Below are 14250 nucleotides of genomic sequence, written 5' to 3' on the forward strand. Positions count from 1 at the left end.
CTGAAAAAGAGACCTTCTGTTTCCCCAGTGGAACTTAGGGCGAAAGGCAGACATCTGTGTGACCAAAGTACAAGAAATAAAGTTCTGAAGCCCCCAAGTCTCAGAGTACTTCTGTGGGGCCACCCCCTTGTGGACACCTGGGGCGGTGATGGCTGTGCCCAGGCTGTTCAGCTCTACCTAGGTGGAGGTGCTTCTCTTCCAGTGACCAGCCACCCAGCACACACCCTGGATTAGAGTTTCCTGAGGTAGATTAGAGAAGTATTTCCATCATTTCATTTAAAATGATGCATCAGGAGTCTGGAGCAACAGCACAGCAGGTAGGGCGTTTGCCTTGCACGAGGCCAACCCGGGTTCGATTCCCAGCATCCCATATGATCCCCTGAGCACCGCCAGGGGTAATTCCTGAGCGCAGAGCCAGGAGGAACCCCTGTGCATTGCTGAGTATGACCCAAAAAGCAAATAAATAAATAAATAAAATGATGCATCAGCAGTACTCCTACATTAAAAATAATAATAATAAAAATAAAATGATGCATCACTTGAATAGAAAAAGCAAGCAGGATGGTGGTTTCCACTCCTCGAGAAGCAAGGAGCAGGTGGAACCAGAGTGGTCCCTTTCCAACCTCCCACCCCATCCTTTTTGACAGGAGTCTTCTGCAGGGGCTCGTCCTGCTGCCTGTCTCTGAGCAGGGAGCCAGCGGAGTCTCTGGGGGAGTCTACCCTGACCCACCCTGGGCCCCCAGCCTGGCCAAGCAGCTCACACTGTCTTGGAGTAACTCAAACTGCACCCTGGAATCCTTATGTAATATCAGGCTGTATCCAGACTAGAAAACGTGAATGTTCGACCATCTCAGGTTTTCAAGTTCTTAGTCTTGGTTGTCTATTCTCTGCTTCTAAGAAATTTACTTCTAACTGTAGTTTGTTCTAATGTTTGTACTCTCCTGTCTTTTTTTTTGGGGGGGGGGAGTACTTGCTCATTATATTTTGCTTATTTACTTCTCCTTTGCCATGTTTCTATTTCTTTGCCTCCAGTTTCCTTTATGGTTTCTTCTTTTCTCAACATGCATTTTATAGTTCATATTTTATTTCCTCAACTTTTACCTATTTCTGCCCTTGTCTTGGCTGCTGATCCTTTGTCACTCTCTGACCCTCCATTCTTTCTCTCCTTTGATTCGGTCAGTAGGAGTCACTACAATAAGCTCAGTATTTCTGCTGAACTTTTTATGCCCATGGGAGAGGGCATGGAGGCTGGGCTTTGCTGGCAGTCTGTCAGAGACTGTGTCCTGAGCACTGTGTGCTGGCCTGTGTACACCACATGAGTGGAGAGACGTTGGGTTTTTATTCTTTCAGACTTTTTTTATGGTGAATAGGGAGAATTTTACTTAGTGCTTTTAGTACAGTTATAAAATGCCTGATGAGTCTCTCTCTCTCTCTCTCTCTCTCTCTCTCTCTCTCTCTCTCTCTCTCACACACACACACACACACGTATGTTGTCTAAACCTTGTTCCTGTACCTTTGAAAGTCACTTAGGAGGCCCAGTAGGAAATCTCTTCATTTCCCCCACCCCTTGTGTTTCAGAAAGGGAACACCGCTCTGCACATCGCCGCTCTCGCTGGTCAGGATGAGGTGGTCCGGGAGCTGGTCAGCTATGGTGCCAATGTCAACGCCCAGTCCCAGGTGACAGTTCTGAAGACTCCGCCCTTCCCCCTCACCGGTGCTTCTGTCACATGGCGTCTCCTGCAGGGCCTGTGTTCACTGTGCAGTTGTGTCTAGGTGTCTTATTGATGCATCTGCAAGCAATAGCAAAGTCACCCTTTATTGTGTCTTCGCTCTGTCACTGTATGCACATGAAGATTGACCGCTGAGAGTCCCTTCTCTGTTCACTTAATTGGGCAAATAGTATGCTTACTCACGACCAGTTTAAAAGCGAAGCTACACAATGGGTTGTGGGAAAGTGGGGTTGATGAAGCAGGAAATAAAAATAGAGGATCCATGAAGGGCCAAACACAGACTCAGCCCCACCTGTGGCCTGTTGTAATAGTCCTACTAGGCCTTTTTACGGTGGCAAGTTTTGGGGTTTTTTTCTTTTTGGTCAAAACTATCACAGTAAGAATTTCCAGAGAAGATAGATAGGATATAAGTACTTTTATGAAGAGATGATACAAATTCTAAAGAGAATGTGGGGTTCTTCTTTCTTCAGAGAAAGAAGGCCAGAGACAGCCCAGGGAATTCCATGCCCTACAGAATACAGGCAGCCCAAGAGTATTGTAAAGTAAAGCAGAGATTGTGCATCCAGAGTTGGGGCGTGGGCTCCAGAATGGGGTGCAACATACAGGAGAACAGACACAGACAAGCCATAAAAACTGGAGATCTTGCCCTGTGAAAATAAGGTGAAAATAAAATGAGAGAGAATTGTCTTCATGTTTAGATTTTGCATTGGTTTCATGATCTGTTACTACTGATGACTTATTCTGTTGGATTACAGAAAGGCTTTACCCCCCTGTATATGGCAGCACAAGAGAATCACTTGGAAGTGGTTAAGTTTTTACTGGAAAATGGAGCTAATCAAAATGTAGCAACAGAAGTAAGTACCCGGGAAAGTTGTGTGGAAAACTCGCAGGTGCATATGCATGTGGGAAGGCTGGGGCCGAGGAGGTCATCACACGGCTATTAATGTGACAGGACATTGCTGACACTCTTGATCTACACACCACTGAGTTCCATCAGGCTCTGCGAGGAAAAGAGATATGAAGTCTTAGGTCTTGAGAAGTCCTGTTTTGAGACATGTGTCAGAGAAATGACATTGGAGTATGTCGCTTCCACTCTACCCGACACTAGGGGAAGATGGAGGGCATGGTGACAGGTCAATGCTAGAATGTAATAAGACAGCAGTTTGCCAGAAGCCCACTGAAAACCTTTAACAGGTCACTTTAGTTCTAGTCTGTGTTTAGTCACTGGTGTAATGATGAAATTAGGTTAGATTGAGGCACGCTAATCTCAACCTCTCTGACCTCAGCATAGACTCAGTGATGACATGACTGAGCTGCTGTCCTGCTTTGTTCATGGGATGGTGACCCTAAGAGCACAGCTGAGAATAACAGTAGCTCAATATCAGGTGTTTCTACATTTAGTAGGTGTTCAATACTGCTCACAGAATTAATGAATACACAGTCCTTTCTCATAGTGCAGGCACTATCCTGACACCAACGAATAGTATAAGAGAAAGCTTCTCCTAGTATCCTGTCAGGCTGGTTACTCTAGCATCCACTTTATAAAGAAAAACAAAACAGAGTTTTAAAAATTGCTGTAGGCTCATTAGTGTTCAGAGAAAGAAAGTAGAGCTGAGAGAGGCTTCCTGGAGAAGGTGGTACCTACACATAGCTTGCAGGTTGAGGAGGGCTTTGAGGAACAGAAAAGCTATAGGAATATAACTTTGCACTTCAGGTCCGCTAAGATGAACCCTAAGGTATAAAAGTGTGTGTTGTCTTGCCTTGAGGACGGAAATGGTCAGATGCAGGCAAAACCCATGGCTCTTTCTTCCTCTCTGCCCAGGATGGCTTCACTCCCCTGGCCGTGGCTCTGCAGCAGGGCCACGAGAACGTGGTGGCACACCTCATCAACTATGGGACGAAAGGGAAGGTGCGCCTGCCTGCGCTGCACATCGCAGCCCGCAATGATGACACCCGCACAGCCGCAGTGCTTCTGCAGAATGACCCCAACCCCGATGTGCTTTCCAAGGTACAGGCAGCACTGGGGACTGTGGGGACCTGAGGGATGACAGCAGCCCTGACCAGAGATGCTACCCCATGTGCACACACAGCAGTTCCCACTGTCACCTCAGTGCCACCATGCACAGCCCCCTTGGTAGCCTCCACACACACTGAGAAAATGTGTTGGAAGTGCAGTGGAAAAGGCTTCCCTTGCTCCAGGTCAACCAGAGAAGTTCCTCGCCCAGCAGGGGTGGAGGTCTGGACAGTGGGTTGCTGAAAGTGATCAGGCCTAGGATTTTATCCCCTTGTGGTTCACCGCCTAGTGGAGAGATGGAAGAGTCTGACTATGTGGGCATGAGAATGTGGACAAGCTGCCCAGGGGCACCTGTGTAAATGCATTGAGTTGACAGGACAATGCCAATCCCTACCTGTAAATGTGGTCATCTGTTAACTACTTCTTTCCTACAGGAAAGTTTGCAGCATCATTTCCATGCCTCACCCTTCCCCCCGCCCCCCGCCCATGTTAGCAGGCTGAAAAACTGACTCGGTTAGACAAGGTCTAAGGTTATGGATGGAATGGTGACAGTAGAGCCACCAAAAGTCACCTTAGGCTACCAGCTAAGTCATGGGAACCCTTCAAGAGGCAGAACCGGAACTTGAGACAAGAACATGAACCCGTGACACTTGCTATTCATTAATGAGGATTTCTTTGTAAAAAAAAAAAAATTCATATGCATGGGGTGATTTGCCATGGAATAGAATTACCCCTTAGGGTAATTCTAGTTTGTGGTTTGTGGTTTGTCCATGTGAATCACAAATCAAAGAGTGTGTGTCCCTCCCAGCCACACAGAGCCAGCGCAGGGGCTCCTGGCAGTGCTCAGATGGCGCTTAGCGCCAGAAATCCCACAGCCCTGCACACATGAGGCACATGCTTCAACCTTTGAACACATGCCTGGGCAGGGCCCGGCTCCGAGACAGTGATCATAACTGGCCACAAAATATCAACTGTCCTCATCAGTCCAAACTAGCTTCAGAGCTGACAAGCTGTGTCTGAGTTAGTGACAGTAGATAGTGTGTGTGTGTGTGTGTGTGTGTGTGTGTGTGTGTGTGTGTGTGTGACAAACTGTCCCTTTGGTTTGTGGTTTTGTCCCAGACTGGATTCACCCCCCTCCACATTGCTGCTCACTATGAGAACCTCAACGTGGCCCAGTTACTCCTCAACAGAGGCGCCAGCGTCAACTTCACGCCACAGGTGAGCCCTGGGCAGCCCTCTCCAAGCTGGACCTCAGCACCCTGGGCCGCCTTTCATCCTACCCACGTGCCTGCGGATGAGACCCCCCTGGTGTCTTTTAAGGCTCCTCCTTGGCAGGTTTCTCTGCCCCCTTTCTGTTGGCCCACTCTAGAGTGAAGTCCCATGAGTATGGGACTAACAGCTGTCCAATGATGCTGATTCTTAGGGATCTGGTCGCTTAAGGGTTGGGGCCAGAGGCAGGGGGCACACATCATCAGGTCCTTACAGCCTTGTTAGAAATCCATATGGTTCGAGTAGATGCCTAGCGCTATTGCTGCAAAGAGAGCGGGAAAGAGCTGGGGTGGGGCATGCAGAACCCCCTTTCCAGAGGAGGATGCGGCACCTGACCCCTGAACCCCCTGTCCCCCCAGAACGGCATCACCCCTCTGCACATAGCCTCCCGCAGGGGGAACGTGATCATGGTGCGGCTGCTGCTGGACCGCGGGGCCCAGATCGAAACCAGGACCAAGGTGGGTGCCAAAGGGCCTCAGACAACATCATGCCAGGGGGGCTTCTTGGGGGGTTCCTGGGGACAAGCTGGTGACAGCCCTCTGTCTCCCAGAACAGCCCTGGGGAGTGAGGGGGCGGGCTGCTGGGCCTGGGAAGCCGCAGACCGTTTCTGACAGGGCCTTTTGGGTGTCCTGTGTTTGCCTCTGTCTCCTAAAGGATGAACTGACACCCCTCCACTGTGCAGCTCGGAATGGGCACGTGCGGATCTCAGAGATCCTGCTGGACCATGGGGCACCTATCCAAGCCAAAACCAAGGTGTGTGCTTCCCTTCTGTGAAGGGCATCTTTGGGGCAAGATTTCAGGTGAGACCAACCTGGGATCCAGGGCCACTGCCGAGAGAGCGAGATGCCCACTCTCCAGTTGCAGTTGGTCCACGAGATGCAGTAAGGAGATGCACGCTTTGTCCCATGCCTGTCACATAGGAGAAACACAGAGCGGCTCTAATTACACAGCTGACAAAGCTTTCTGAAGGGTCAAATATTCAGTATTTTCAGATTTTTCAAGTGATGGTCTCTGTCAAACAGATTCAACATTGCATTTTAGAAGAAAGCCTCCAGGGAAAATATGCAGATGGGCAGACTTGTTCCCATAAAAACTTGATTCACAAACACAGGCCATGGGTGATGTTTGACCTGTGGCTGAGACGGTCTGCTGTCCGTGGATCTGCTCTTGTCCTTCTTATCCCCAGTGTGGATAACAGAAGCAAAGCTCTTAGTGAAGCCTCCAGAGCTGGGGTCAGCCCAGAGTAAGAGAGAGAGAGAGAGAGACAGAGAGAGAGAGAGAGAGAGAGAGTTCTCAGAGTCCCTTGAGCCAGAACAGAACCTTCTTCAGTTCCACGGCAAGTCTTGAGTCTGATGGGGGTTATGGTTCTGCTGCCACGCTGTGCTCCAGTCTCTTCTTTGAAGTAAATGTATGAGGCATGTGCTTTAAAAATGAGAACAAAACTAGGCCCACTCCTGGCCACTCAGGAGGTTTTCTGTGAGCAGTTTTCTGTCATAAAATTACAGCACAGTCTGTAACCAATTGATTCCCTGACAAATAATTATGCCTGCACGCAACAGATCGTCTCTAGCTTAGGGCACAATTCGTAGTGTCAGAGGAGGCTGTGCGTGTACACAGCGTGTGTGTGCACATTTGTGTATGTGTATGTGCGTGCACATGTGTATGTGTGTTTGTGTGTGTGTGCGCGTGTGTGTGTGCGTGTGTGTGTGTGTGTGTGTGAGAGAGAGAGAGTTACCTCCATTAAAACTGTTTATCTCTCCTTTAATCCTCCGTCCATGACTCAGATGCTGTGTGGCTCTGAGCCCCTCCTCTTTGTGCCTCAGTCTCCTCCTCTGGAGCTCTCTCTTCCTAGACTGGGATGATCACAGAGGATGATTGCCAGGGGATGGAAGGACATAAGAAAGTGAAAACCTTGGGGCTGAAGCTCCAGTACAGTGGGTAGGGTGTTTGCCTTGCATGCAGCTGGTTAGAGTTCAATTCCTGGCACCCCATATGATCCCCCACAAGCACCACTGGAGTGGTCCCTGAGTGCAGAACTGGGAGTAAGCCCTGAGCACTGCCAGGTGTGGCCCAAAAAACCAAAAAGGAAAAATGAAAATCCTTGACTAGTGAAGGTAAAATTGCTACCAGCAATTATATTATTAGGTCAGGAAATTCTCAATGTTTTCCCACAGAGGCACTATATTTAAACTTACATAAATGTTCCTAAGTTATTAAAGGTTTTATATTATCCAGATGATTAAGATGGGGCTAACAAGGTTGGCATGAAACTTCTTCGCCGAGAGCTGCCGTCTCAGTTGGGGAAGATGGTTCAACCTCTCTCAGTGCACCAGGCAGTGACCAACTGTCCTCTAGGGCTGCACAAGGTCACGTGCTGGTGGCCCTGGTGACAGAGCACTCTGCTGTCTCTCATTCGGGGGAAATGTACTGGAAGTACAGGCCCAATGCTGCCAGGCTGAGTCTCTGCTCAGGGCTGGGGGAGAACCTTCCGCTGCCTCTCAGATCTCAGGGTGGGTTGCTGCTGGTGGTCTTTGGCATTTTCTGGCCTGTGTGATTACAGATTAAGATCCATACCTGGTGCTCATTACTGACTGACTGAATATCGGGTTATGTCTGAATGAGTGAATGTGTGAGGACCCTTCTGTGTGCTCCACATGTGCAGGGACCTGCAGAGCATTAAATGGAAGTGTGGTTTGGTTACTGATCTTAATGTGTAAGTATGTAGAAAGTTAATTACAATACAATTTGGCAAATCTACAAATGAGTTTTGAACTAGGGGCACAGACTTTTCTGAAAAGAACAGAAACAACAACAAAAAAACAACAAAAACAAAAACCCAACAGACTTCTAGTGTGGCCAAAAAGATTGTGTGGAAGGAGTGGTCATTCTAGAACTGACTGGAGGCTCTAGGAGGTTGGAGAGTGAATGTTCGCAGCTCATTCAGCACCCACATGGAAGTGTTGTGAGGGAAGTAGTAAAACTTGGGGCAAGAATTACAATCCTGCATTTCCAGGTTCATTTTCTTTGTGATTGTTTGGTTTTCCCTCTGCACCCAGAATGGCTTGTCCCCGATTCACATGGCGGCTCAGGGAGACCACCTGGACTGTGTCCGACTTCTGTTGCAATACAGCGCAGAGATTGATGACATCACGCTGGACCACCTGACCCCACTCCACGTGGCAGCACATTGCGGCCATCACAGAGTGGCCAAGGTCCTTCTGGACAAAGGGGCCAAGCCAAACTCTAGAGCCCTGGTGAGTGGGAAGTTCGGGTGATGCCATGGGGGCAGAAGGAAGCCAGTGAGGGCCTCAGGGCTGGACTATGGGACAGGACATAGCCTGGAATTTGGTCCCAGAACTGCCATCTCGGCTTATGGCCCAGGAAGCATTGCTGCCTGCTAATGCCAGGAGGCCTGGCAGCATACCACCAGGAGGAAGGGCCATCTCTGCATCCCCAGCATGCCAGCAGGAGGGGGTTCATCTCTGCACCCCCAGCATGCCAGCAGGAGGGGAGTCATCTCTGCACCCCAGTATGCCAGCAGGAGGAGAGTCATCTCTGCACCCCCAGCTTGCCAGCAGGAGGGGGGACATCTCTGCACCCCAGATTTCCAGGAGGGGGGTCATCTCTGCACCCCCAGCATACCAGCAGAAGGGGGGGTCATCTCTGTACTCCCCCCAGCATGCCAGCCCATGTCACCTCCTACACCCACAACCCAGTCACAGGCTGAGTCCAGGACTGGTTTGAGGTCAAAGTGACTTATCAAGACATGGTTTGAGGGCATGTGTGTGGAACCAGGTCCAAGTGATAGTGACTTCTTACACATTCCCTTGAATTTGGAAAAAAAATTGAAAAAAAGTTGAAAAAATACTTCTGCTTTGGTGTAATGAGATGGTCTGGGCTAAGAACCCATTTTTGAAGTCTTACTGTTTACAAGGTAGTTCAGGCCTGAAGCAAATTCTCTCCAGGGTCATTGCTTCCCTTCCTTCTTCCCATCAAGGCAGCCATTGATGGGATAGCAGAGCCCATCCCCAGAAGGGAATTTCCGGACAGAATGACCTCTTCAATACCATGAGCAAGGATGGCTTATGCCTTCACTGCCTCGGAAAGCTCTTATTGAGCACCTGCCACATACCAGACCCTGCTCTGTGGTTGTTGGATTTTTTCTATGGCAGCACTATTGACAGTTTGCTCCTGATATTGCTGATTGTGTAGCAGTAACCCTACTACAGTTATTCTACCCAGTAGATGGCTTATTAGCTCTCCCCAGCCCTTATCGTGACTATCAAAATTATCTCCAACAATTGCCAGATGTCCCTAGGGGTAAGGGATGGGTATGTGTGTATGGGGGAGGGGGTGGAGGAATCCCCTCCCCCACTTTGAGAAACACAGTCCTAAGGGCTTAGGTACCAAGTGAAGAATCTCTGCCTTGTAGAGTTCTACTCTAGCATATCCCTGGTGAGCAGGGGTGACGGGAGAAATCAGAAACTATGACTCGCTCCACAGAAGTATAGAAGTATAGTGCCCTTATTAGCCCCTCATAAAGAAACTTTATACAGTGGGCTTATTTAGTGCATCCCAAATTATGATTGCTTTTCTTAAAAGGAGTCATAAGCATCAGTTTTGGAAATATGTGGTAAGGAAAATGAAGGCTGCCTGCCCCTTTGATGACTTGCAGCAAAGGCATTCTGGCCTCTGGGATTTAAAGCCCAGGCCAGAGACTGCCTTGGAGTTAGCAAGGTGGGGTGTTCTCTGGACAGTACATAAAGCTCTGCTTGTCTGTCTCCCTTTGTGTGGGCTGCAGAATGGCTTCACCCCCTTGCACATTGCCTGCAAGAAGAACCACATCCGGGTCATGGAGTTGTTACTGAAGACAGGAGCCTCCATCGACGCTGTCACTGAGGTAGGATGAGCCTTGGCAGGCTCCGCCTTCGTCAGTGTTCTGGGGACTAATAATTTGGAACTAAGGGGGTTGAGGGGGGCTGCGTGGACAAAACTCTAGACACTCACAGGAATGAGTTATGGGACAAGGGAACACGTGTCAGGACTCAGGGGACTTTCCAACATCAGAAGCCTTTTTCTGAGTTGCAAAAGCAGTCAGGATACCCTGGCAGTAATTTTCTCCTCCTGCCATTTTTCTGGAAGCAACCCCATCTCTTTTGCTCCTTGTTCTTGGAAAGTCCCTCTGAAGACTCAGAAGCACCCACGATCTCCTGCTGGGAGCCCCTCCTCTCACTCCTTCCTTGTTTCTTGCAGTCTGGCCTGACCCCACTCCATGTGGCCGCCTTTATGGGGCATCTCCCCATCGTGAAGAACCTCCTGCAACGGGGGGCTTCTCCCAACGTCTCTAATGTGGTAAGCCTGAGGGGGGCTCCAAGGGGAGGTTGGGGGACAACTGCAGGTCTTCAAGCTGGGGCAGAAAGGTAGGCTCTCAGAGCAGGGGAATATCCGTGTATTCTTACACCTTCCCAATTAAGATTGTCACACATCTGTAAGTCTTGACAGTTTTATTTTGGACAGTAATTTGGGAACTTCTGTAAGTGTTACTTGGGAATACATTTACATCTCCAGACAGACCTTAGCTCTGGTGTTTACTTTGAAGTAAGCTAGAATGCACACGCATGCACCAGCACATGCCTGCACACCTGCACTCCAGGCAGCAGGCTCTTGCTGGAGCAACTGAACCTCTTGGACAGAAATCTACCAAGCTCCTCTGGGCCAGCATTCTGGAGCACTGCACGTGTCCTTGCAGAGTCCCAGCATGGGTTAACTCTTCTATGATTTTGCTGTTTGACAGAAAGTGGAGACCCCGCTACACATGGCAGCCAGAGCGGGGCACACAGAAGTTGCCAAATATCTGCTCCAGAACAAAGCCAAAGTCAATGCCAAGGCCAAGGTGAGCTCTGCAGGGGGGAAAGGTCCTGGGGCATAAGCATACCATGTCCCCCTCACCAGATGCTGGCTGCAGCATTGTGTCCCTGAGGTCCCTCTCATTACTGTGACTGTGTGTGGGACTCAGGTTGGTTTGGTGGAAGTTCTGAGAGGACCGATGTGTTTGCCCCAGAGAGGTGTGCTTTAGGGTGGCTGACCTGAAGTGTTTGCCCTACTGAAACAGTCGTGGTGGTGGCCTTAAGTGTGTAAGGAGAGAAGGAACTGTGGACCTGGGGGCAGGAGGGCCCATCCTGGTGGTGCTCAGGGCTGACTCCTGACAGGGCTCAAGGCACCAGATGGGCCACCAGGGATCAAACCCACATCAGCCATGTGCAAGGTCAGCACCTTACCTACTGGACTATCTATCCAGCCCACAGTGTGGATTATTTAGTTGAAACGATTATTTAAATATTATTTATGTGAAATAATAGTGGTTTATAAAAATTATATAGGTCTCAGGCACGTACATCACTGTCTACAGTGATACAGGTCTCAGGCACGTAAAGACTTATAAAACAACATCTGTATATACACATTTTACTCACCATTAAAATGTCTAATTCCATCCTTCCTCAAACTGTTGACTCTCTTTCCGTACTCCCCACCCTGCATCCCTTCCCTGTGAGAGGCAAGTATCTGAAGGAGGTTTTGTTGAAATCAGTCAAGTTGAGTCAGGAATTACTTCCTCTGAAAAATGGCATTTGTGAAAGGTGAAATGAATTAGAAGTACGAATAGCTGCTGAGTTTGCCAGGTGCTTGACTTTGGCCAAGATCTGATTTTCCTACCCTACAAGAGATTGAAGGTTCCTTACAATTAGGACCACTTTGCTTTTTCCTTATTTAGACGCTATGATTTACATATGATTAGCATCAGTGCTTAGACGGCTATGTTGCTGCACCCTCTTTACCACCAGAGTCAGCATTCCTCCTCCCTCCTGAGCCCTCCACCCCCACCCACGGCCACCTTTAGTAATCTCAGTCTTCAAGTCTGGTACTGAAAGCCAACCCTCATTCCCTTACTGTGTTTCCTTCTGTCCCACGTGCGAGACGAGACGTCACTCAGCGCCGGTCTCTTTGACTCACTTTGCTCCTCACGGAAACCCTCTATTTCCATCCATATTGTAGAGGACTGTAGGATTTCATCTTTTCCTGTGTCTGAGTAATAAACCACTGGGTATACAGACCACAGGTGTTTTTTTTTTTATTCAGTTATCTATTCTTGGGTTGGTTTTAGACCTTGGCTGCAATATAGTGCTGCAATAAACATAGAACTGCAAATATCTTTTTTATTTGTTTGTTCTTTTGTTTGGGGACCACACCTTACAATGCTCGGGCGTACTCCTGGTTCTGCATTCTGGTGGTGCTCAGGGGACCATAGGGGATGCCAGGGATCTAACCTGGGTTGACCATGTGCAAAACAAGCGCCTTACCCACTGTACTATTGCTCCAGCCCCTAAAAATATCATTTTAAAATCAATATTTGGGCGTCTGTGAGGGAGGCCCCTGATTGGGCCCCATAACATTAGAGATGCCTCCTCTGAACCCTTTCAGCAGCAGAATAAGCAAGAAGGGTGGGGGAGGGGTTATCTGCAAAGTCATTCTCCCTTTGGGAACTTTTCTATCTTTCTACAACCCCAGAAAGATAGAAAACCGAAGTAACTTTCAGTGATAAAGACCTGATCTTCTCAGACATGACTCAGGATACTATTAGCAGCCACAACTTATTGAGTACTTATTGTATGCCAAACACAGAGAAAATAATTTTGTTTGTTTTGGGCTGTGGGGCCACAACTGTCTGTGCTTGGAGCTTACTCCTGGCAGTGCTCAGGGTGCCATATGTGGTGCCGGGGATCCACTGGGATCCCCAAAATAGTACAGCCGTACCTGCTGTCCTATCTATCCCACCCTTCAGTGAAAGCATTTTATAAACATCACCTGCTTGATGCTAACCATAGCCCATGGAGGTCACGATCACGACCACCCTGTTGTTCGTCGATTGCCTCGAGCAGGTGCCAGTAACGTCTTCTTTGTCCTAGCCCTGAGATTTTTTTTTTAAAGTGCCATATTCAAGGCTTTTTTCAGGGTTAGGAGAATGAGACCCATCATTGTTACTGGTATTTGGCATATTGGGTATACCACGGGGAGTTTGCCAGACTCTGCCGTGTGGGCATGTTACATTTGGTAGCCTGCCAGTTTGACCAAATTAGGAATGAGATGATAAGAGGTCGCACGGCCGCAAATGCGGCCGCGCGCTTCCGGGAGCTGAGTATGATAATCTCTGGATCCTGGCCGTTGTTGGAGTTACACAGCAGTTGGTGGGTGTAACTGTCTAGTTACTGGCAGGTCCAGTCCCAAACTGTGCAGGCTTGGAGATCTCAGCCCCGGGTCCCACACACCTGGGTTCCTCTGCCAGTTCTTTTATGCGTGAGGCTCATCCAAGTGTGTGGAGAGTGGTCCCAGCATGGCCTTGGCTGGGCCTCGGTGGTCTTCAGCTGTTGGGCCCTGGTGGAGACAGTCAGGCATAGGGTAGGAGACTCTGCCTTGTTCTCTCCTAGGAGCTGAGTGTGATGATCTCTGGATATCTAGCCCATGGAGGTAGATAGAAATATTCCTATTTACAGATGAGACAGCTGAACCTTCAAACAATTAGTAAAAATAACAATGAACTTGAGATTTTGTATTAAGGATTGCATAAAAGAGAATGTTAGTTTCTGTAATTCAGACTCCTAGCTCTTCATCTTAGACTGTGTGACCTTGAGAAGATCACTCACCTGCTCTGGGCCTCATTCTCTTCTCTGAAACATTGGCGTGACTTCTCTTTGTGTCTCTCCCATTCCAGGACGACCAGACCCCACTTCACTGTGCAGCTCGCATTGGTCACACAAGCATGGTGAAGCTCCTGCTGGAAAATGAAGCGGATCCCAACCTGGCCACCACCGCTGGCCACACGCCTCTGCATGTCACGGCCCGAGAGGGCCACGTGGAAACAGCTATGGCCCTTCTGGAGAGGGGGGCCTCCCAGGCATGCATGACCAAGGTACAGCCGCCCTCCTGCCACTCCAGGAGCTCCAGGTCACTGCTGCACGGGGGCATAGGCCGGACCCTCCTGCCTGAGCCCCTGTGCTGCCCACAGTGTCGAGAGAAGCCGGGAGGGGGCAGTGCCTCCTGTCTGTGAGTCTGGGGTTCTGTGTCCTGCCCCAGAAAGGTGGCACAGCGTGGTTTCTCACCCACCCACCTCGCCTTCCTCTGTATCTCATGAGAGAGTGATGTGCTTGGTGGTAGCTCTAGAAAAGCCAGAGCATCGGGTAA

General features: G+C 49.2%; 1 protein-coding gene across 7 annotated transcripts in view; it reads left to right on the forward strand.

Annotated features, from left to right (window-relative positions):
- ANK1 (ankyrin 1) overlaps positions 1–14250 on the forward strand; it is a 229642-nt gene that overhangs the window by 152691 nt on the left and 62701 nt on the right. For all 7 annotated transcript variants that reach the window (XM_056116807.1, XM_056116811.1, XM_056116812.1 and 4 more), the window contains exons 4-14: positions 1579–1677; positions 2486–2584; positions 3553–3738; positions 4864–4962; positions 5373–5471; positions 5668–5766; positions 8070–8267; positions 9815–9913; positions 10267–10365; positions 10808–10906; positions 13781–13978. In XM_056116807.1, the coding sequence (XP_055972782.1) occupies positions 1579–1677; positions 2486–2584; positions 3553–3738; positions 4864–4962; positions 5373–5471; positions 5668–5766; positions 8070–8267; positions 9815–9913; positions 10267–10365; positions 10808–10906; positions 13781–13978 (1374 nt within the window). The remainder of the gene's footprint in view (positions 1–1578; positions 1678–2485; positions 2585–3552; positions 3739–4863; positions 4963–5372; positions 5472–5667; positions 5767–8069; positions 8268–9814; positions 9914–10266; positions 10366–10807; positions 10907–13780; positions 13979–14250) is intronic.

Source organism: Sorex fumeus, unplaced genomic scaffold (assembly GCF_029834395.1).
Source record: "Sorex fumeus unplaced genomic scaffold, SorFum_2.1 ptg000033l, whole genome shotgun sequence".
Taxonomy (NCBI): Eukaryota; Metazoa; Chordata; class Mammalia; order Eulipotyphla; family Soricidae; genus Sorex; species Sorex fumeus.